The following is a 24407-nucleotide window of genomic DNA, read 5'->3' as shown; positions in this document are numbered from 1 at the left end:
ACAGAGCCACACTGGTGCCTGCAGAGTACTGTTAGGTCTACTCTAGGTACCTCCACTTTGGCATCCCTCTGAGAGTTAGCAATATGTAGATTTTTTCCAGTGCTATATAAATGTAAGCCTTACAAGTACAGTAATGGCCTCAAGGTAAGTGTTTTGCATAGGCAAAACTCATACAAAAGCAGAGACTAATTAACTTATATTGGCACATACATGTTGGTTAGCACTATGGATTTATGTTTCAATATTTATTTTAAAGCAAGCTCACTAGCTGAGATGCAGAGAGGAATTTCCAACAGTATAAGAACTAGCATCCATTGATTTCAATGTAATCGCTTGCAAGAAAACAATCCTTAAGAATCCCAGACTCAAAACTTTTAACACAACTGCTATTGAGAAACAAATCAAATAAATCAGCCAGTCTATGCTTCTATATTTCATTTTTTCTTCCAGGCTGACCCCCTGCTAGGACACTCAATAACAAAAAACAGCATAAGGTTTCAGTGTCCCCCTGTTACTTGTCACTGTGATTTAGTCGTGTATTTGAAATCCAGTCACATACTCTGCACTACATATAGAAAATGACCTTGAAAAATGTCAACTTGTTCATTTTGACTAAAATCTAATCTCTTAGGGGTTATGGTAGAAAAGATACAGAAAGTAGTTACTCTTCAAAATTATCATAACAAAAGAAAAAAACATCAATTCTATTGGTTTTGGAATAGTGGCATAAAAAAATATGGTCCTTCACAATCATCTCTTTTCTCCACTTTGGCAATTATACCCACAGAGAATTTGATCTAATACAACAGTACTTAATAGCTTTTCGGTAACTTACTTCCATACAGTTCAGATAGTAAAGTATTAACCAGTTCAGCCTCATTTTCAAGAAAGATTTACAAACATTTTATTAGGACTTTTTTTTTTTTTTAATTAAAAAAAGGAAAAACTGATTATAAGCAACTAAGGATTTAGGTTGGGTTATGTGAGGCATTTAATTTGATAGCTGTATTTATTTCTGCACTGTATGTAATATTATAGTATGTTATTTTGGCAAAGGTTTTTTTTTTTGTTTTTTTTTTTAAACTTAAATGTAATATGCAAAAATTGGCTGTTAAATTGTTACACATAAATACACATCCACCAACCCTGAAAGACAACCGGATTGGTCCCACCAATTTCATTCACATGGAAGCAGCTTAATTAAAATTTGTGGCCATATACAGTACAACAGCATGATGTATCCACTCACTCCCCTCTCAGTGCATGGCATAGAACTTCCTGCGTTACTGTGAGCAAAATGTTCAGATCACTTTTCACTCCTGAGATCATTTGTTCAGATCCAGATCTGATTTGTTTTCACTTCTGAGATCAAATGTTCAGATCATTTTTCACTCACTGAACCATCTCCTTTACTTTCCAGTCTAATGGAGGAAGGTGCAGATGAGTAGAAAGGTGCAGGGGACGTGAGACACTTTGCATGACATGTTTCTCCGTGGCCCCTCTGATTCTTGGCCTGGAGCAACTAAAGGCAACTTCTCTACCTACATAGATATGATGAAGTTAATCTTAAGAGGTGCAGTTAAGGAGAAAGCTTCTGGGCATGCACTAGAAGAATTTCACTGTTCAGAGAAAACCAGAGCCTCCTATTTTCCAGAAGGAAGAGTCTTTTGTCTATGGATCATACTTCCCCACTCTTGCATAGAATTGATTGGACTCCTGGCCTGGCTCCTCTGTCTATTTCCTCACACTCCTCAAGGGAGCACAAGAAAACCTTCCAGAAAGCCAGTTCTCTTGACAGAGCTTTTCCCCTTCCTTGACAGATAGCAGTTCTGAGATGCTCTTTTATGGCTCAATTTTCACAACTGAGTGTCTAGCTTCAGGTGCATAAATACATAGATGGGCATCTGCATCCCCCGTTGCCCTACAGTAACTGTTTACAAGGGTCTGTTGTGAGAGCTCATGAACATCACGGGGTTGGGGAGAATTTAGCATGGTATTAGATTTTTGTCTTTTGATACCTTACTAAAAGAAAGTCAGATTCAAGAAATCACCCCATCACACTATCTCCACACTGACCATTTAAACTGATCTGTAGGGAAACTTCCTACACATCCGTATTCTCCTTGCTCATTACACATTCCTGCTTTACTCCATAGGGAAGCACTAGCTACACACTGCTATATCCACTGTACTATTAAGCCCATAGGGCTTTTTTATTTATTTATTTAAATTATCATGGTGATCACAGCCTAAAACCATAATCCAGCAAATCACTTAAGCACACACTTAACCTACAGTGTATGAGTAGTGTGAGTGAAATAAATTAGACTAGTCTTGTGCTTAAGTGCTTTCCTGGATCAGGGACTAATGGAAAAAGGTAGCCACGTATTTCACAACCTCCTTTTTCAGAGCCCTTTCTGCTAGGAAGCAATTAGAGGTGCTGCCTAAATTCTGTTTCAGCACAACTTAATTATCAGTTTTCCAAGCTTTGCATATATTTCTTCTTTCACAACAATCTTGTTATGTTCCAATAGTCACTTCAGATCAGCTGATGGAACTTCTCATAACAACTACTTTGCTCTCTACCTTTAAATTAGAGTTAGAGTCAAAAGTCAAACAGAGTCAAAAGACAGGCCTTTGTGTGTTCAAACATTTACTTGCGCCCTTTTAAGCACTGTCGCCTATAAAGCAGTGATGCTTCAGAGGCATAGACACGTGCAAACAGAAGCCAGAATGAGGCCTCCTTGCAAATTTGATCCTTAAGAGGTGGTCTAGGTTGGATATTAGGAAAAACTTTTTTACTAGGAGGGTGGTGAAGCACTGGAATGGGTTATCTAGGGAGGTGGTGGAATCTCTATCCTTAGAGGTTTTTAAAGGTATGGCTTGACAAAGCCCTGGCTGGGATAATTTAGTTGGTGTTGGTCCTGATTTGAGCAGGGGATTGGACTAGATGACCTCCTGAGATCCCTTCCAACCCTTATCTTCTATGATACTTACTGTAACTGTGGGGTTCTTTGAGATATGTAGTCCCTATTTGGATGCCAAATGTGGTTGTGCTAGGGCACCAAGTGCTGGAGCTGGAACAGTTTTGTAGTAGTAGTGTCCACTGATCCACATGTGCATCATCCGCGTGCTCGCATCCAAGGTTATAAGAGGCTGTGCGCATCGACACTGCTCCAGTATCCTTCTTACCAGCAAGCAATGGAGTCCATAGCAGAGGAGATAGAGGGCTGATATTGGCATTCAAATAGGAACCACACATCTCAAAGAACCCCCAGTTACAGTAAGTAACCTCCTCCTCCTCTTCTTCTGGTGATGGTCCCTACACGGATTCCAAACGTGGGTGATTAGCTAGTGGTGCTCAGCGTAGAAGTGAGTGTGAGGACTCACGAGAGATTGCAGTCTATAAAAGACAGTGCAGCCGACTTCCACGTCTGCCACTGGGGCAATGGTGTAGTAAGCGTTAAAGGTGTGGAAAGAGCGCCACGTGACTGCCCTGCAAATGTCCTGCCAAGGCATGCCCACAAGGCGGGCTGATGTGGCAGCATGCACCTGAGTGCAGTGAGCCATGAGTCAGGTGGCAGAGATCTGTGAGAAAGGGAGTAGCATTCTGCAATGCAATGGAAGATCCATTTGGAGATGCGTTGTGAGGAGAAGGTTTGGTCCTTGAAACGTTCAGCAATGGCGATGAAGAGCTTTGGTGATGTACAGAAGTTAGGGGTGCGTTGGAGGTCAAAAGAATGCAATGTTTTGGCCCTGTGGGAGGTGTGATGTTTGGGGTACAAGATGGGAAGGTAGATACTTTGATTGAGGTGGAACGTAGAGACCACTTTGGAGAGGAATCTGGGGTGTAGGCACAAGGATACTTTGTCTTTATGGAAGATGGTGTGTGCGTGGGGGTTCAGGGGGGTGGGAGGGTTCAGCTGCCAATTTGTCAATGTGTCTTGCCAAGATGACAGCCACCAAGATCATCACCTTCATGGAGAGGTAGGCAAGAGAGCAGGTTGTGAGGGGTTCAAAGAGTAGTTTAGTGAGAGCAGAGAGAGTGATATTTAGGTTTCAAGGGGGGGTAGGTTTTTGTACTGGTGGAAAGGCGCTGAGCAAACCTTTGAGGAACCTTTGAGTGAAGTTGGAGGAACCATGCACTGAGGGAGGAAGGCACTGAGCGCCACCAGGTGGACTCTGATGGACGAGTGGAGGCGAGGCCCAACAGGTTAAGTTGGACGAGGTAGTCCAGGAGGATAGGAATGGATATGGAGTCTAATGGGTAATGATGGCAGTGTGCCCAGGTGGAAAATGCTTCCATTTTGCCTGATAGCAGGCTCTGGTAGATAGTATACTGCTGTGCATGATGTCACGCACTGGGGTGAAGCCATGGGCAGCGCACGAACCCCCTGTTCGGGAAGGCTAGCCCATGGCCATGCCCCTTCCCTTGCCAGAGGCCCGAGCCTCCTACCACGGCCAGAGGAGCCCCACCACAGCCCATCGACTCACCCCAGGCAGCCAAGGCCCAAGCGCCAGCCGCAGCTGCCCCAAGTCCCGAACTGTTTATGGGTGGAGGCTGAGGAAAAGTGGGAAGAATAAGCAGCAACTGCCTGGACAAGGACCACAGGGGAAGAGCAGGACGCAGCAGGAGGAGGGGCAGGGCCTCGGGGCAGAGCATGGGGGGGTCATGCCTGGCTGTTTGGGGAGGTTTGGCCTCCCCTGGCCTATGACACCCACCACCCATGTGTGGAGCTCACTTTGTTTAATTGTGAGCTCCATCCAAATACCAAGCCGTGAGGTGGAGTGGGCCAAGGTTGGGGTGTTGGAGTCGTCCTTGCACCTGTGAGAGAAGATCCGGTTAAGTGCAGAGGTGGATCAGTGGTGAGCACAGAGGTAGAGGAGGCCAAAAGGAGGTTATCTGTGTGACCGTCACTTGATCCCATCGAATCTTGCACAGGACTTGCAAGAGTAGGGGAATGGGCAGAAAGGCAGCACGGACTACGTTGGTCCAGGGCAGAAGGACATCGCCCCAGGAGTCCGTTCCCTCTGGAACAGAAGAGAGGAAGTTTGGGACCTTTTCATGACGAGCAAGAACCACAGCAGAAAGTGCCCCACCAGTGGAAAATGGAGTGTAGTATGGGATGATAGTTCCCACACGTGGGTCACATAGGCCTGGTCTACACTGGTGGCTTAATTCAAATTAAAGTCCATTAATTCGAATTAATTACTCCCACGTCTACACTTGCGCATTGTTAATTCGAATTAAGGAGCTTTTAAAATCGAATTAATAAAACCACCTCTGCAAGTGGATTAGCGCCTGAAGCGCATCAGTTAATTCGCATTAGTGAGAGTGTGGACGCAATGGGACTTAATTCGAATTAATTGGCCTCCAGACTGTATCCCATGATGCCCCATTTCAGTACCCTCCCCCAAAGCAGCCCCAGGAAGATTTAAATCTTCATTTCCTGCGGTGAATGGGTTTAAAATCCAAGCTGCCATCAACGCCCCCCCCCCCCACACACACAACAAGCCCTTTGCAGTTTGTCTCTTTAAGGGTTTGAAAGATTTCACCATCCCCCTCCCCTCGTGGTGAACTGCCCAGCAAGCCCTTTGCAGTTTTTCCCTTTAAGATTTGTCCCTTTGAAAGTTTAGCCCTTTAAAGTGTGTCCCTTTGAAAGATTTCACCACCCACCCCCCTCCCTGCCTGGTGAATGCCTTTTAAATGCCAGCAGTGAGGGGAAATTCTTTGCTACATTGTTTCAGTAGCCAATCATGGAAATTGATACTTTCTTAAGAGTTTATTAACAGTGCTACATGTGGATACATTATATCATGCTTTGCATCACTGAAATGGAAACATTTGTATCACTATTAATATACTAACTGACTTGGTTGTTATTTATCTTACATTCTACAGACACCTGTAGAATCAAAATCAAAGGCAAGCAATATACAGGGAGTGGCAGGGGGAGCATAAAAGGCAAACAGCATACAGGTGGGGGGTTCGTTTGGTGAAGAGAAAAATCAAAAGCAAGCAATATAAAGGGGGTGGTGAGGGGAGCATAAAAGGCAAACAGCATACAGTTCTAAAGTAATCCAGGATAAGATGCGATGTATTTGTCACCGTCAAAACGAGAGCATAATTCAGCTGGCTCCATGTGTCTGTAGCAATGGCAATCAGGGGAGTAAAAAACAGCATGAAAATCCTTTTCCTGTTTGTTTGGGGGTGGGGGAAGTAGCGCTGCATCCTGGGATGATGACACTCATCACAACAGCCTCTATGGTTAGTTGCACTGTGGGATAGCTTCCCACATTACACTGCTTTCTAATTCGAATTAAGGCTGGCCAGTGTGGACGCAAGAAACAAGCACAAACACTGTAGTGTGGACAGTCTGCAGCGCTTTCTATAAATCGCTTTCTGTAATTCGAATTAAGCTAATTCGAATTGGTGCTGCATTGTAGACATAGCCATAGACAGTCCTGCTGAGAGTGTCTGCTAGGAAGTTATTGGCAGCCGGAAGATATGCTGCCTGTAGTGTAAAATCAATGCACCAGTTCCAGAGTTGCATGGCCTCTGCAAGTAGAGAAGCCAACCGGGTGCCACGTTGCTTATTGATTATATATAACCGCCGCCATGTTGTGGGATAGCAGCTAAATGTGATGTGATCTTATGAGGGGGAAGAATGCCCAACAGGCAAGATGGACAGCTCTCAATTCCATGATGCTGATATGCATCCTGGCCTCTCTCGGTGTCCAGAGACCTGGGCCATGTGACCATCCAGATGGGCACCTCAACCAGTGAGGGAGGGGTCCATTGTGAGAGTGGTGCAGGGAGTGGAAGGTGTAAACAGGGTGCCAACGAAGACTTTGGATGGGTCAGTCCACCACATGAATGTGGCTAGGACAAACTGGGGGAACAGGATGGACTTGTCCAAGTGATCTGTCTGTGGTTTGTAGATCAACCTGAGCCACAGTTGAAGACGGTGTAAGATCTGAGACCTTGTTCTTGGGCTAAACAGCAGCAGCCATATTAGAACAGCAGCAGCCATAAGCTAAGAAACAGGTAGTCACATCCTCACACTCCATCTAAATTGCATCAATGTGATATCGGGCTGTTGAGAAAGTGTTCCTGTCCTAACAGGACCGGATCACCAGATAAAGAAACAGATCTTAAGATGTTTAAAGAAAACTTTTGCTTGATAACATTCTGCCTAGCAGGGAATCACTTAACAGTTGTGGTTGTAAAATCTACACTTCATTGTTTTGTCTTATGGTTCCTACTTCTCTATTGTTTATCTGAATGATTTCTGTCTGGTTCTTTGAAGTTCTTTGGAACCTAACTCCAGGACACAACCCAAAAATCAGAGCTGCAAGCCCTCCACACCCTATCAAACATATTGTGCAGAAGCTGAATTCCCCAGATGATCAAATCCTGACTGGCCACCAGGAGACGTTTGTCTGCCTTATTGGGAGTGGCACTGTATGCTTAGCGTGTGTATTCTATTTTGGTAATTGTTAATAAATAGAGAATAAGAATATTACTGAGCAAGGCTCTTTCACTGGTAGAAGGTCCCACAAGCCCAACAGAAAATACGCTCAGAGCCCTACGAATTGGGAAAGGGAAGCCCCGAGCCCTACGAATTGGGTCAGAGTATGTGCCTTTCACGAGAACCCTATGGACTGGGAAACAGTAGGTGTGCCTATTAACCGGGTTACACCTTGAGCTTTATGGATTGGGTAAAGATGGGGTGCCCGAGAGTGCGCGGGTAAGAGCAAAGCATAAGGAGCCAGGGACGGGGGGTTACGGAGATGCAGGCTGCCATGTGGCCAAGGAGGGAAAGATATTGGCAGATACAGGTACGTGGTTTGCGGTGTAACATTGTGATGAGAGAGATGAGGGGGGCAAACCAGTCCACCAGAAGGAAAGCTCAGCTCATGAGCGAGTCCAGACATGTCCAAATAAAGTCTTGAAATTAGACACAAGTTTCTAATCATCAGAGGAGTGAAGTTCTGGAATAGCCTTCCAAGGGGAGTAGTGGGGGCAAAAAAGCTAGCTGGCTTCAAAACTGAGCTTGACAAATTTATGGAGGGGATGGTATGACGGGGCAGCTTAGTTTGGCAACTGACTGATCTTGGACTACTGGTGGTAAATATGTCAATGGCCTGTGAAGGGAGGTTAGATGGGGTGGGTTCTGAGTCATTACAGAGAATTCTTTCTTGGGTGTCTGGCTGGTGAGTCTTGCCCACATGCTCAGGGTTTAACTGATCGCCATATTTGGGGTTGGGAAGGAATTTTCCCCTAAGGCAGATTGGCAAAAGGCTCTGGCGAGGGTTTCACTTTCCTTTTTAGCATGGGGCACGGCTCCCTTGCTGGTGGATTCTCTGTACCTTGAAATCTTTAAACCATGATTTGAGGACTTTAATAACTCAGTTATAGGTTCGAGGTTTATTACAGGAGCGGGTGGGTGAGGTTCAGTGGCCTGCATTGTGCAGGAGGTCAGACTAGATCATCATATTGGTCCCTTCTGACCTAAGAAGGTATGAGTCTAAGTGAGCTGACAATGTTGGGACATCTCCGGTCATCTTTGGAAGTAGGATCAGTAGAAGGCGTGGGGGCAAAAGGATGACCTCTGCTGCCTGCATGTCAGGGGCGAGATGTAAATGCCAAGCGACTGCAGAGTGGCACAGGAATCCTGAAGGGGAAGTCCTCGAAAGTGGTCTGGACCGGCTTAGGGAACCTGCACAATTGGAGCCAGGAGTCTCAGCAGAGTATGACGCTGGTCACCAGGGAGTGTGTGATGCAGTGTTGGGCAGCATCCATTGCTACCTGGGGACTCACCTTGGTGGCCAGTTTTCCCTCATCCAGGAGCACCTGAAAGCTTTGTTTGTCTGCCAGTAGAAGGGCCTGACACTCTGCAAACATGGCATATGTAAGAAAATCGTACTTTGCCAAAGGGCCTGATAATTGTCAGTACGGAACTGGAATCCCAGAGACAGAAACTTTTCTCCCCAAAAGGTCCAGCTTCTTTGCCGCTCTGTCTGGAGGGGTGGGACTAAAGGTGCTGTTGGTGAGCGCGTTCAGTCACCATGTGAACCACGAGCAAGTGGGGAGGGTGAAAAGGAAGTCCGTACTCTTAGACAGGATGAAGTATCGCTACCACTCTGCACACTTAGGAGTAGGGACACAGGCGACCCACTGTGCTGGTTGCAGGATGGCCTCGCAGATAGGGAGGGCAGTTCGGGAAGACCCTGCTAGTTGCAGAATATCCAGGAGCTGGTTTTCTGTGTCCTGGACTTCCTCCACCATGAGGTCGAGAACCATGGCCGCATGCTGAAGCAGGTTATGGTACTGTTTACAGTCTTCCAGAGGGGAGAGGGAAGGCAGAATTAGTGCCTCGTCCGCCACTGGAAGCCTCCTCATCACCGTTCTGGATACTGGCAGTACCGGCTGCACTATGTCCTCTGGTTTGTCATAAAATAAAGGGGAGCTCAGTGTGGGCAGGGGATGGTTGTAAGATGCCATGGGTGGTACCCCATGATTCCTGTGGGGGTTCCAGGGAGGTCAACAGGGCCAAGCATATGGATTGCCAGGCATTGGTGGGCTCCAGTGATAGCAGAATCACAGCTCAGTGGAAGGGTCGTATGCCAGTAGATAGGTTGGCTGGTGCCTGGGACCTGGACTGTGAGATTGGACAGGTGTGAAGGAGGGGTCCAGCTCTGAAAAGCACTCAGAGTCGGAGAATGGGTCTGGTAGGGGCAGAGCCAACAGAGCTGACAATGTGAGGCAGGCGGAAGAAGTGCGCCACTCAGGGAGGAGCATAAGTTTCTCCGCCAGAGACGGAAGCATTGAGGCATCCAGGGGACCAGAGAACAGTGGGGAACTGGAAGCATCAGCTTCTCAGTAAGCACCAACGGTGCCAAGCATCCAGAGAACTGTGTATGGCAGCCTGGAGGGCCCCGATGGCATCGACCATGCCAGTGGTGAAGATGGTGTCAGACCAGTGACCATGGCTGAAGGCGGTACCGGCAGACCATGATGGTGCTTCACCTTTGCTCCGTCCGGGGCTTCTTGGGAACTGGAGCAGCTGGGTCAATGCATGACTTCTCACCCAACCTGGTTAGGCGAAGCAACGCTGCATTTCAGGGCAGTCCCCGTTGGGGAGCTGCCCTTATAAACATGTCCGTGCTTCTTATGCTTACAGTGGGGCCTCTGTGGCTGAAGCAGTACATAGGGTACTGGTGCTCAGGAAGAAGACAGTGCTCACCGGCAGTGACAGATGCTATTCCAGTGGATCCACCCGTCCCGAATCAGACTGCACATGTGGGTGCACAGTCTCCTGCATTAGAAGCTTATGGAGGTGAAGTTCTCTAGCTTCTTGAGTCCACAGCAGGAATGATTGGCAGATGGAACAGCAAGTGACAACGTGGGTTTTGCCAAGGCAGTAAAGGCACCGTTGATGCTCGTCGCTCACAGAAAAGGAGCACGAGCACAAAACACAGCTTTTGAAGCTGGTTTGCTGGGGCATAATCCCCAGAAGGGAGTGGGGATGAAGTACAATGGGGATCCTAACTAACTACTGTATGTGTCTTACAAGCTAACATGTACAACTATATACACTGACAAAACAGACAAGCAGTTCTTTTAGAAAAGCTAAGAGCACCAAGGAACAAGGGTTTCAACTCTGGCCATGCAGCGGTAAGAGGGAACTGGAGCAATGTCAACCCACACAGCCTCTTATAACCTTGAATGCAAGCACACGGACAATGCATGATGCTCATGCACCTCAATGGACACTACTTCTACAAAATTGCTCCGGCCCATGGCACGCATGCACACCCATATTTGGAATCCATCTAGGGACCATCACTCGAAGAAGAACAAGACTTTTGCAAATAAAGTCCCAACTCTGAAGGGGTGGGTATAGAGATATACCAGAACAAAAAGTTCTTCATTTTGGGACCATAAACTAGGAAATGTCCATTTTTAATTAAATCTCGTTGCTTAAGAAAAAGCAATTTTTCTATGATTCCAAGTGCCATTTCTGAAATTCTTTGAGGAAGAAGATAATGTCTATGGCCTCTGCTGCTCCTGCGAATATTTCCAAGCAGCCCAGCAGGTGAAGCAGAAACACCAGGAAATTGACATGTATAGCAACCACTACATATGCTGATCCTGACTCCACCTCTAGGGAAACAGAGGCACAAGTGCAACATCACAGAGGGTAGAAGGCAGCCTACCCAGTGATCTAACAGCAACACGTCTTCAACATTTTTACCATGTGTAGGGAAACAGTCCCAAAACTCCCATCCTCTTTACTGAACACTTTCTTTCCAAGATATTAACATTTTCCTGAGCCAATACAATAATCACTCAAGAATGCATTTGATTTCTTGGTGAGCATTGTTCAATTTTGATAGTTGTATTTAAGTCTAACATGGTAATAATATGGTGAATGATTAATGGTTGAAAAAACTATCAGGAGTTGAATGGTACAATAAAGGATCAAAAGATATGAAAATTTCAGTCTGAAGGGTAAAAATATTTACTTTATACATACCTTCAAAAATATTGTTTTCAACTCAGCTAGATCAGCTCTCCTGGTTAGAGCCACCTACAAGTAAATACATTTACATTAATATGCATATTTTATAAAAAGATATCAAATTGTCATTTATAAGGAAGAATTCAAACAATAGAATTAATTATGAAAATAAATGTTTGCCTTAGGTAAATTAGCTACTGATTTAGTTGGTTTACTCACTTAACATTTACATTAAGTTAGTCAACATTTTTGCTGTAAATGTTTCTGCTATGCATTCTTCAATTTTTAAACCTACACTAACAGATTGTATAGCTGCCCAAGTACTAATCTGCTGTAGCTAAGCATTTGCATCATGCTCATCACATAGTTTTGCATTTACAGCACTTATCTCAGGATCTCAAAATGCTTTAACAAGATGTATATTAGCTCCACTTTACACTGATGAATTAAAAAACTTACTCTAGGAAACACAGCAAGTAATGGAAGGGTCAGGATTAGAACTCAGATATTCTGTCCTAATCTTCTACTATAATGATACACCGTGCTGGAAATTTCTACTTCTTAGTCTGATCATTTGAAAATATATGGTCTTGTAGCATAGACTCTGTGATACCACACCCAACCTAAGCACAACATTGACTTCTCTGCAGGAAAGGCATCTAGCTTATGAAGAAGAAATTCAAATTCCCATGACTTGTCATCTACAGCAGCAAAATAAATTACTAGCACAGCATTTAAAAAACTTATGAACACTCACTATGGAAATAGGAATTTGGGACAATCCCTGTTGTCATTCTCCTTTTGTAACTAGCTGGTGGCATCTGCTGGCTTTCCATCTCTTTTACTCTTTCTTTGGAGGTGAATGGATGCAATTCCTCAATGTGTGCCTTCCAGATTTTCTGCTCTCCCCCCGCCCCCAAATGTTTAGCCATAATAAAAACCACCACAATAAGCATAATCTGATGTATTAAATCAGCACAAAACCTTCATCTCTAATCTGTAAAAGCTACTCAAAGGGCACAGCTAACGTGGGTTTTCAGAAAACTTTTGGACAGATCCATTCATTATGAATTAAAGGAAAACACAACTAGTGGATATCAAGTAAAACCTTGTCAAGATAAAAACTGGCTATGTATTTGGAAACTACATCATAAATTATTGTTCCTCAGCATAAACCTAAGTAGAAATATTGGCAGTCAGGAAGGTGGGGTGGAGGGAAAAATAAAAAACCCTATGCAACAGCATTGTGAATTATGCTAGAAATTGGTGTGGGAAAATGTACAAAGAAATTTCTTCCTGATGCTAGACTGTGATTATAAGAACCGGTCAAAAAAGTGAAAACTTATCAAAACCTGGATTTTTTGGGGAAAAAAGTGTGCACGCACGCACACATGCGTGCGCAAAATGTAGAGCACCTCTAATGATTATTTTGCATCTCAAGGGGTAGAATGAGGAAAAAGTTCATAGGCTGAATACTTAGAGCCTAATTCAAAAGCTCAAATGAAACCAGTGAGTTTCTCCACGGAGAATGGGCTTGCATCAGACCCTTGTCCAAAAGTAAAGAAACTGTAGATACCTCTGAAAAATCATGATGGGAAAACTGACGTGGGCAGAAATACAAGATATAGGAAGGGTGCTAGACCCTTGTTAGAAGAGGCTTTAATCAGGTGTCTCCAGCACTGTTGAGACAGCATGCCCTGTAAGTTTACTTACTGTAAACTCACTTTGTGTGTCGGGGGGGGGTTAATAACATTTGGTACCTTTTCTTCCAAAAGTCATTGGGGCAATGTGCACAATTATGGGGTTGAGAGTCAGAAAACATGCAGAGTCTTAGTGTCATTATCCTTTATTAAGATGTTTATTTACTTGACAGCCCACTCTGCTGCTCTGTACTCTCAACAGCAAGCTAGATCTAAATTCTGTGGAAAGGTCCCTTGATTTCTGCAGTAACTCCTGTGCTGGATTCTGCAGCACCACAAGCAAATAAAAAAAAAGAAAAATCTATTGACTATAAAATGAATAATATAATCAGTGCAACACTGCATGCATCATTAATGTTGTCATTAAATTCAGTTTTACACTGCCCCCACATTGTCAATTTGTGGCAAAAATATACCTGTAGAAATTATTGAGTAAAGTGGAGGAGGAAACACAAAGTGATAGTTTATATAGCTACCCAGGGTGGTTCATACTGGTTCAATTCCATTGGAATTAACAACTTTGAGAAACCTAGCAGAGATGGCTCCTCAACTCCAGCAGCCATTTTCAGTACTGAATGGATTATATTTGCTTAGAGCAGATTTCACTGACAATACTGAAGAAGGGTGCTAGAGTCCATGAGCCATCTACAGCGTTTAATGGGGCTGATGCCTTTGGAGTTGAATCAGTGTTAGCAACAGTGGAAATATTTACAGTTATTTCTCGATTTCCTAATCCAGATAAGGCTTGAGAGACAAACACACAGGCCACACTCACACCAGTGAAGTGACCTGTTGCAGATGATGGTTGCCACCAACAGGTTCCCCTTGCAAAAAGGGTCTTCATCACACTGTTAGCAATCATACTGTAAACTACTGCATTTCAGGTACGTTAGTGTGACAGCTGGGGACTGAACCAGACCCTCCCAGTCCCAAAAGCACAAGCTGCTACAGCCTGAACTAAAGAGGCAAGACTCCCTAGGTGACAGTTGTAAAAACTCATATCCTCTGTTGATGCCACAGAGGGGTACCTGTAACACACATTCACCAGGGGGTTACATTAGCAGTTATACAGTTTTTTTAAACCAGTTGAGAGTGGACTTCAGGAATCTGCTGCCTAAAACCACTGTAAGCCAACAGCTAGTTTGCCTAGCATAGACTGACCCACAGACACTACTTGTGCTGCTTCTTCTCCGCTACAATTTAATGTCATATTGACTGACATTCACAGAAATTGCCTTACAAGAAATCTTTTGTTACCGGCAAATTATCTCTGTTCTATCTTTTCTCCTGTGGAAAAGAAAAACAAACCCTAAGTTGATAGGCACGGCATCCATTTCATCATGTGAAGAGACATCTGAAAAGGCATATCAGTGGGATGTTTGTTATTGCCCTATACACAGAATAACTTTGTAAAAGCCAGCCACTTTTTTAAAGAGCCATTTAGTGGATAAAGCTTTCCAACAGTCAACATTTATTTTTGAAAACTTGAAGAGAGACTGAGCATAGGTTCTGAGTAACAAGCTAAGTTACCGAATATTCATGGAAGTGGGGTGACGTATCAGATGAGAGACTCTGGATACAATTTTTGAAGTCAATGGACTACTGGCTCCTAAGTCCCTCAGGCACTTTTGACAATTTTTGCTAATTATCAATTTTTTAATATTTGTGTATTATAGTAAATTGTTTTACATAACGGTACAACAGCTGTAGCAGCACTACCTGGCCCCTGGCACACAAGGGGTTAACACCAAATTCCTATTTCTCTCCACTAGCAAAGGAGTTCAGGATAAGGAATATAAAAAGAACTGTTGGTGAAACAGGAGGAGGATACGTGGGGATAGGGACGTTCTCCCCAGTCAGGCTCTGAGGACTGAGTAGATTCCCAGGTTAGGAAAGGGTGTGTGTGTTACTCATTTTGCTTATGTTCCTTTATCTTGATTTGTATTTATGAAGATGCTCTTTTGCTAAACAGACCTTACTCCTTGTTGCTGTAATTAGCTTCTGTGGATGCTCAATCATCCCACCAATTTATTTTAACATACACCTTTTAATACATCACTTCAGTAGTGACAATATGCCCAGTCCTGGATCAGCACACAAAATGAAGACAGTCCTTGCCCTGAGAAGCTTACAATTTAAGAGATAGATAGAGACAGGATGCATTGAGAATCAAAAAGGAGAATACTTTGGAGGGTTTTAAAATAATTAACTACTAGTTTATTTATTGTACTTAATATGGAAGGAACAAGTCTTGAGGAGGTATTTGAAAGATGGGACTAGTGGATAGGGAGAGCATCGCACAAATAGGACAGGATGGAAAAAGAACAGAGATGAAAGAGGGAATCAGAGTGCAGCAGGAAACATGATAAGAATTAATGCCTACGCTTTTAGGGCCTTGATGCTAAGTATAAGAATTCTGAACTTTATGAGGTGATGAAATGGCGCCCTTGAAGGGATTCCAGGAGTAATGGTGATATGGTCAGTGATGGGTGAAGAAGATACTTTTAGTGGGCCTATTTTGAAAGGGCTTGAGGGGTGACATAGGTTTTAGGGAGGAAGAAATGCAATTACCCAGAGATGATCAAGGCATCAACAAGTGTTTTAGTCCCTCCCAGAGAGGACGGGATGAGTTTTCGATAGGTTATGGAAGAAGAAACAGCAAGGTTTGAACAAGGCATGGAGGTGAAGGGAGGAGTCAAAGATGATTCCTCCATCACGCGCTCCATAATTGCTCTTTTTATCCCCTTGGAATCCAGTTCTGGGGTCCACACTTTCAAAAAAAAAATGTTGAAAAATTGGAGAGCGATCAGAGAAAAGCTACAGAAACGATTTGACGTCTGGAAAAGCTACCTTACAATCAGAGACTAAAGAAGTGCCATCTACTTAGTTTAAAGAAGGTTGAGAGGCAGTTTGACCATGATCTGTAAGTACCTACAGAGGGAGATTTTGGATACTACAGACCTCTTTAATCTAGCTGACAAAGATCTAGCATAACAAGATACAATGGTTGGAATTTGAAGTTAGAACCATCCAGAATGGAAATAAGATGCAAATTTTTAACACTAAGAATAATTAACCAATGGAACAGATTTGGAGGGCATGTAGGGGACTCTCCATCACTTAAAGGCTTTAAATCAAGACTGCAGGTCTTTCTAAAATATATTCTCTAGTTCCACCACAAGTTAGTGCTCCTCCTGTAAGAATGACTTGGTGAAAGTTCATGGTCTGTGCTATACAGAAGGTTGGATTCCATCATAATAATGTCTTCTGGCCTTAAAAAGACATTAAAATAGACTATAAATTTATTATAAGTACACACACACACACACACACACACACACACACACACACACACGAGAGATACAGCCCTTCTGCTAAGATAAGCCCCAGAAATGCCTTATATTCCCATTTACATTAGAGATTGGAATGTTTAAAACCAGTTTAGAATGTGGTTTTAGGAAGAATTTGCATTCAGAGTTTTTTTTATATTCATTAAAGATTATCCTAAAGCCATGTCCTAACCTGCACTAGGATCAAGGATATAAAGCAGCTGTGGCCCAACCAACTTGCTTATGTGGATGAGAATTCACTTTTCCTATGTATCTGCAAGTATCTTAGCAAAAAATGACCAAATAATAATCACAATGCGAACTGCCAGCCAGGACAATCAAAACTGAAAACTTTTCAATCCATAGGTATTTTAAAGTAATGCTTTCCCCCTTCTACTCATCACAAAATAGCAATATAATGGCACAGGCACCCACAACTATCACCTTTGCTTTCCTAGTACTTGTAGAAATGGAGGGTTTACCCTTACCATGTCAAGGTACTGAAATGCATTTGGTGGCTCACACAACCCACTATGTGACACGCTCCATTTTGCTTTCCACAAGTGTTGTGCAGCTTTCAACACACAGCCCTTTTGAGGATACAATTAGTATCACTGATTTAAAAGACCTCTCCAGTCTTCCAAAAGCACATTTTCAGGACACCAGCTGACTTTCTGAAATTACCGCTGAAGCACCATTTGTGCAGAGAAACTGGGCTACAGTTTTGCTACCCAAAGAAGCAAAGAGGAGGCAGGATTCCAAGTGTAAGAGGCACCTGCTAATTCCTCTTCTATGGAGGGGACAGGAAAACAAGTGCCCCATTCTGCCTGAATACACACAAGAAGTTGCTGAAAATGGTATCATCATGCATTTTGCCTGGTCTGCTGATGTTAACAAGAAGCTAGTATCTCTTCTCCAGCAGAACCTAGTATTACATGATGGGCATGTAACAGGCAAACATGCTCTCTCAAGAGCTCCTCTGCAGATAGGAAAGCATCACTCATGTTCAAATCCTCTGATTTTAACAGGGAACATTGTTAATGGCAAGAACACCTAATGGTGGGACTTTATTACATAGCACACCTCCAATTCAATCTCAGCTGACGACTTCCTCAACACCATGTACAGGAAATAGCCTACCTCCACAAAGCAACAGAATGTCTCTTGCCCACAGAGGGTACAGCTTTCACCTTGGTAGCCCGTTGCTGTGGGGTCAAACTTCAGCTATAGATTCAATTGCTACCCTCATTTGGAATTTGGAAAACAAGCCATTATAAAATCATCATCATCGGCCCAGGTCAATGGCCCTACATACTTCCATTAGTGAGCAGAACAGATTCTTCTCCAAATGGAAAACAACAACAAGTCAGACAGACACTGTCCCTTATTTTCTGAACTCACACTGCATCAGCAATTTTCAGCAGCTTTACTACATTGACAGGGAATCGTGGTACCTGTACACAGACTCCAAGAACACTACACAACACGGGAACTACTCAAAACCCTCTGCAGCAACAATGCAACACTATGGGATAGCCACGCAGAAGTGCTGCCATATGTATCTGCCTGCACTGTATGAAACTCGTAACCAACATGGCTGTAATGCAGGTTAGCCAGCAACAATGCTGAAGAATCAAAGACTGTTCAAAGTATGTAAAGTGTTTCTATGACATGACTTGTTAGCACTTTTCCAAGCTCCAGCATACAGGTGAGCTAAGTAGCAATACTGGGGCTCAATAACCTAGCAACAACATCTGTAGGCATTTCCTTATATAGGAGCAGCCTTGTGGAATGATGACCCTGGGATGGGTAGAACTACAGGACAAGAGGAAAATATGTATACAAGGGATTACAATTAAAAATGAGCCCATCTAAGTTTACCAACAAGTCACTTCGATCATAACATTAAAATTCAAGCACTCAAAATACCATAATGACAGGCATGCAATAAATACCTATACAGAAGATGGAAAGGTCATCTACATCAAACTGTCGTGAGAATAACTCAATTCTTTATAGGTGACATCATAGTCATGAATAAGCAGAAGTAAATGGGCTAGAGAGAAAATTCCTATACATTAATGTCTCAACTAATAATTGTGTGACAGGAATTACGTAGGAATAACTGACAGGTAATGTATTTTGTTTCAGCATTATGTTTTCTTTTTTGACTGAGCACAGAAGTTCACTTTTAGAGATCCTATTTATAATCAAATCCATCTATTCAAGTCTATTCAAAATGCTACACACCTCAGTAGCTCAGAACTGGGGAGGGTGTGTGAGTGGGCATGAATCCATATGTATGCATGAATCCTTTCTATGATCTTAAAAGAACAAAAGACAACTGCATAATGGAAGTAGACAACCTCACACACAAGTAACAATGTTCGTGTGCATTATAAATGGCAGGAATAAAAGAAAATCCTAAATCTTGGAGTCAGAAATCTTTCCTTAGCACTTGACAGAAGTAACAACGGTGGCATCCCAATGGAGGGCCTAGAAACATATGCAAAAGAAGTAGAAAGTTGAATATGGATTTTTTATAAATATTGCAGCACCATCAATTTAAATTCTTGGGCCTACATTTTCAGTGGGCAGAGGTTCACTTACACACGCAATGCAGTTAGAAAAGGTGGGTAGTTAGAGGTGTATAAAACGTATTTTCAACTGCAATCACAGTAACTGCATGCTGAAATGTAGCTTTGTAAGTGTGCTGTTTTGCATGTAGATCTGTGGGTCTCATGGGATCAAATTTGAGCCCAGTGGGAATTTCAGATTCAAGTTTAAACTGTTTCCCCACCCCTCAGGAAACAGGAAAACTATAATGTAATGGGGTGGGGTGTTAAATTGTCTGTTTTTATAGTTCAGACCTCAGGTACTAACACCAAGCATATTCTTGATGCTTAAATAGTATCAGAGTGGCATGTGTGTACATGACCTTCACATTCACGATGTAGGGGAGAAAAGGCAGGCGGGCGAGAGAGAGAGTCTGAGCTATCAGGGAGAGAGCCTGGAAATAACTTGCAGTTTCAAGCAGAAAAATAAAATAAACTGATAGGGACTTCAGAGAATGCACCACGGGGAGTTACTGATGTATTAAAGGACAAGGTCCCATCCCAGTTAGATAGGGGTTATAGAGCTTCTCCCAGCACAATCAGCCCCAAGCCTGCACACTCTGAGGACTGCTGCAGGGGAGTGAGATGACTCCTTAAAAGGAAGGCTCAAAGCCTAGTGCAGGGTGGCACAGCTAGAAAACTGTGCTTCCTAGCCCCACAGAGCAGGGGCAGTTGCTGAATAGTCTCTGCAACCTGAACCCTCTGGAAAGGTAAAGGGAACATCTTTATTTTGCTTTTGATTAGTGTCCAGGGTGCTCAGCCTGGGCCTCTCAGGTACTTAGGGAAATGAAATCCAGCCCCTCCACAGAACCTATTTACCTGTTGCCTTGCAGGGTGAGCCTGGACTACTCTGGGAGCTGCAGGAATATTTTGTTTGATTTTTTCCCCCCATCTTGGACTGCAGTTAGGCCTTGAAGGGTGGAAGTTGCCTCCTTAAGACTGATAGCCTGGAGACCACATCCCACACTCCAAACGAATGCTACTGCAATGACAGCCAAAGAGGAAGGGAGGGGTGATGGAGGTGCCCAGCCTCACTCCTCAGGGTACAACCTGTGATACTAAGTGGCAGCAATCTCTGAGCTGACAGAATGCAAGACCAGTGACAACCAAAGTTACGGAAGAGTTCATTATAACTTTCCAGACTCTGCAGAAAATTTAAAAGACTTGGCAACAGTAATTAAGGAGTTTCCACTCAGAAAAGCTTCAGAAAATAAAATAAAATAAAATCTATTTAGAAACAATTCTGTTAACTTGAGCAATCTTTTTCTCCTCTGTAGGTTGAGATGACTTTTTAGCAATATTCACATAAAACACAATCTTGTTGTTAAAATAGTAATTTACTTTTGATACTAGGTCTTCAGTATTTTTGAGATCACCTAGTTCCTATGGAAATTATGTTGAACTGAACATTTTGATTTAAAATGGGGAATAAAAAAGCAGAAGAAAAATCCTTTAGAACTTGTTTTCATGCCAGTATCTTTAGTAGTAAAGAATGAGGAAAGCAGAATTAAATCATTTTTATTTCCATTTTTATTTGCTGAGGAGGCATTATAGCTCAACGTAAAACCCGAGGTATTAGTTGAGATGGACAATGAATAGCTTGAGATCCTAGAGAAATTCTAGTGCTATTGTGTTTGGGGTTTGTTTGGTTTTTTTAATCTCATAAAACAAAAGTTCTATTTTCTTCCTTGGACACTTTGACATCACAATTGTGATGTAAGCTAAGAAATTCTGATCTATGCATCTGCCATCCCATATTAGAATACTTATGTTAGCCAACCAAACTGCTCCCTTTTTGTTATCCATTTTTAAAAATGCAATAAAATTCCAGTAAAAAGCTTCCTTTGGATCATTTAATCCAGTTCTCTGACACTAAATATACTGGATGATTAGACAAACAGCTATGACTCAAGACTTCCCCAGACTACAGAGTTTCAACAAGTAAATAAGCTCAGGCTTGAAACTACTTATCTTTTTTCCTGCATCTAACTTTTATTGTTAGAATCCTAGATCACATGTAGTACTTTGCATTCCACCTCATGGGGAGGTGTAAGAAAACTGAGGCTATACACTCATGCTGTATAATTTAGAAAGATTAGAGGGCAAAACAGCACACTTTTCAACATTTTTTGTACCCCATTAAGTAATTTTCCTCATTCTCATTTTCTGTAGATTGTTAGTTTTTTCTACACAAAAAAATAGCTGATTTAATATTTGTTTTCTTAATTTGTCAACCTCACATTGAAAAGAAAATTATTAAACACACACTATTAGATTTAGTCAGACAAATGCTTCCATACATGTTTGAGTTATTACCTTTTCCTCCAAATTTACTTGTAAGTATGTTGCTTTAATTACACATTATAATACATAGCATGAGTGTATATCTAATAAACCCCATAGAGGAATGGAAACAGAGTTCAAGAGATCATGATCAGCCACATTTTCTTTATGACTAGATAGAAAGCGCATCCCAAAACATCTTCTGTTGGAAAATAAGGTCAGAATATGGAAAGAGTTAAGAATCACTGCTCTATAGCATCCACTTTGTTGTTAAACAATCCACATACATTGACTACGATGTGTAAGTAGCAAAAACGGACATAATAAATATAATGTTCCCATATTTTTCTTACTTTTGAGATAAGATTTGAGCAGCATCAACATGGGACCAATTCATTACCTCCATAAAGCAGCTTCCATCTAGACTGACACACAATGGCAGGCTGAATTATAAAAATGAAGTGACGGAGAGAGGAAGGCTGACCATGTTGATGACAAAAAAAACTTTTAATGGAAATGTGAAATTATTCAAAATGTTGTTCACCTAAATATGTGAAGATTTAACTAATCTGATTCTAGTTTCCAGCCCATCACGCAGTCTGAATAAACCAGACAAAGTATTCTTACATTTGGCAATCTTTTTCTAATGGCTTTTCACACTTTGTACCACATCTGGGAGAATCCTACTCCATGAGATGTGTTTAAAATAATACCTGCTAACTATAGAATTAAAGCCTAAAATAATAAAAATGACATAACCAGGTAAGAGCACAAATGGGTCACATTTCTTAGACAGAATAAAAAGAGTGACAATAATAATGAATGGCCTGCAGCTTTGTTTAGTAATATGCCTTTGGGCTATGCTATATGTTGCCATACATTTTTGCACAGAACTCCAAACTGGAATCACACAGATCTTAGACCGTTGGGGTCATAATCATTTTGATGAGTAAGCTGGTTTAAAAGACTTATGATGAAGTATGTGTCAAACATTAATTTTTTTGAATAAACATATCACCCCCAAAATGTACCCATGGCACCAAAACTATTATAATTTGATTAAATATTCATTTAGGGCTCAAACTAGGCTAGTACTGAAAGTGGTCACTTTTCCTTCTTTCATATTTTTTACTTTGATACTTTGCTGCTGTAGTAGCAGCTGGCAACCTCACACCACAATTTCCCCAGGGGAAGAGTATTTGCTAGCTCACCCACTAAGCATCCCTTTATTGTCTACCAAGGAAAATGTATGCCTTGTAGAAAAGAGAAGCTCTGCTGGTTGAATTGGCTGGGAAGTTGGGGCAGGACTAGTAGCTAAGAAAGGTCATAGCCTCTTCCACCTATATGCCAGATGGTGACCACTTAGCTCAGGATCATTCTTAATACAGTGCCTTCCCCCAGCCAAATATTCAAAGCTCCTTCAAACGAGTTAAGAAAAAAGTAAAGAAATTCTCATAAGCTGGAATTGCAAACATTGAGAAGCTGACAAATGTTGGAGAATGTAGGAAAAATTCAGTGGAGTCTCGTCTGATAAAGCAAGGCTAGGCACAGCCTACTGCCAGAAACACACAATCTCTATCTGCTGCTGTATATTGACACCAACCAAATCGGTATATGTCACTTTTGCCCACTCTGGGCTTGTTCACACTGCCCCCCCGATTCGGCAGCAGTCGATGGGAGTTATGCAAACTAAGCAAAGTAGTTTGCAGAAGTCAGGTCGACTGCTTCTGCACGCTGTTTACACCGCTACTCGAAGGGATGGACTTAGAGTCGACTTCCGGATCGATTGAGCGGGTCTCACTGACCGCTCAATCGATCCTGAAAGATCGGTCTGGCGGCGGCGATTTTGCCGCCGTCAGTGTAAACATAGCCTCTATCAGATATTACCAGCCATCATTGGAAAGAGTTAATAAAGGTGTATGAATATGGAAGAAGTTTAAGAACTTGGTCAAAGTTTCTGGAGTTGTTGCATAACATGAAGAGTAGGAAGAATTTGGGGGAATTAAAGAGTTCCATTGTTAGCCTAGGAAAATATCTGCATCAACAGCAGTGGAAGGAAGAAAGGCATTTTCAGACTGGATATGGCCCAAATGTTTGAAGGTGGGGCCACGTCAGCAATTCTCTCTCCTAATTTGAGTACTGTAAGTCAGATCCTCAGCTCCCATCCAAGATGAGCTCTTGTGCATCTATTCCTATATAAAAGTCCACAAAATACATTGATCAGACACAGACACCATTAAAGAAAGTCTTATACTCTTAACCGTTTCTAAATGGGAATTTACGGAGTTAGAATGTGTTCAACCAACAAATACTATTTTAGGGACAAACCCAGAGGTGAAGTAAATAGTGGTATATATAACCCCTATATAAGATGTTGTTTATTATTATTATTAAATATTGACACTAACAATAATAAAACGAGAGTTCTGTAGCACTTTAAAGACTAAAATTTAATTTCTGCAGGCATAAGCTTTTGCGGACTGTAACCCACTTCGTCAGATGTAATAATAAAGGTAATAAAGATGTAATAAATAAAGGTATATTGCCCCAACTCTGCCTCACTTTCTTAAATCTTCCTACTCGTTGCCCTCCAGCTACAAGTCCAATTCTCCACCCAATCAGATTGCATGGTATACCACCTTACATCCATCTATGCTGGCTAATGCTATTTTACTGATCTATAATTTGCACCATAAAATGGAGGTCATCCAAGGAATCCACTTTGAATTTTCAGGATTTTGTCTATTCCATAAACCTCTATGCTTCTGGATTTGTTTATCAATAACTGTTTCAGAATGAAATGAAGCCCAGATCCAGAAATGTATTTAAAATTCTTGACAGAACACAGCTCAGATGTTCATCAGCTAAGGAAATGAAGTAAGTGTGCTGGAACATAGTACAGCCTTATGGATAATGCACGGAAGTCAGGCAATGGCTGATGAAGTTGCTCAG

General features: G+C 42.4%; 1 protein-coding gene across 4 annotated transcripts in view; it reads right to left on the bottom strand.

Annotated features, from left to right (window-relative positions):
• The window catches only part of SLC25A13 (solute carrier family 25 member 13), a 124596-nt gene that overhangs the window by 87378 nt on the left and 12811 nt on the right, over positions 1-24407 (bottom strand). For all 4 annotated transcript variants that reach the window (XM_067562152.1, XM_067562155.1, XM_067562157.1 and 1 more), the window contains one exon: positions 11544-11597. In XM_067562152.1, coding sequence (XP_067418253.1) covers positions 11544-11597 — 54 coding nt within the window. The remainder of the gene's footprint in view (positions 1-11543; positions 11598-24407) is intronic.

The sequence above is a fragment of the Emydura macquarii genome, unplaced genomic scaffold (assembly GCF_026122565.2).
Source record: "Emydura macquarii macquarii isolate MOO-44397 ecotype Brisbane River unplaced genomic scaffold, CSIRO-AGI_Emac_v2 contig_2422, whole genome shotgun sequence".
In the NCBI taxonomy this organism is placed as follows: domain Eukaryota; kingdom Metazoa; phylum Chordata; order Testudines; family Chelidae; genus Emydura; species Emydura macquarii.
This window is presented reverse-complemented; position numbering and strand designations above follow the sequence as displayed.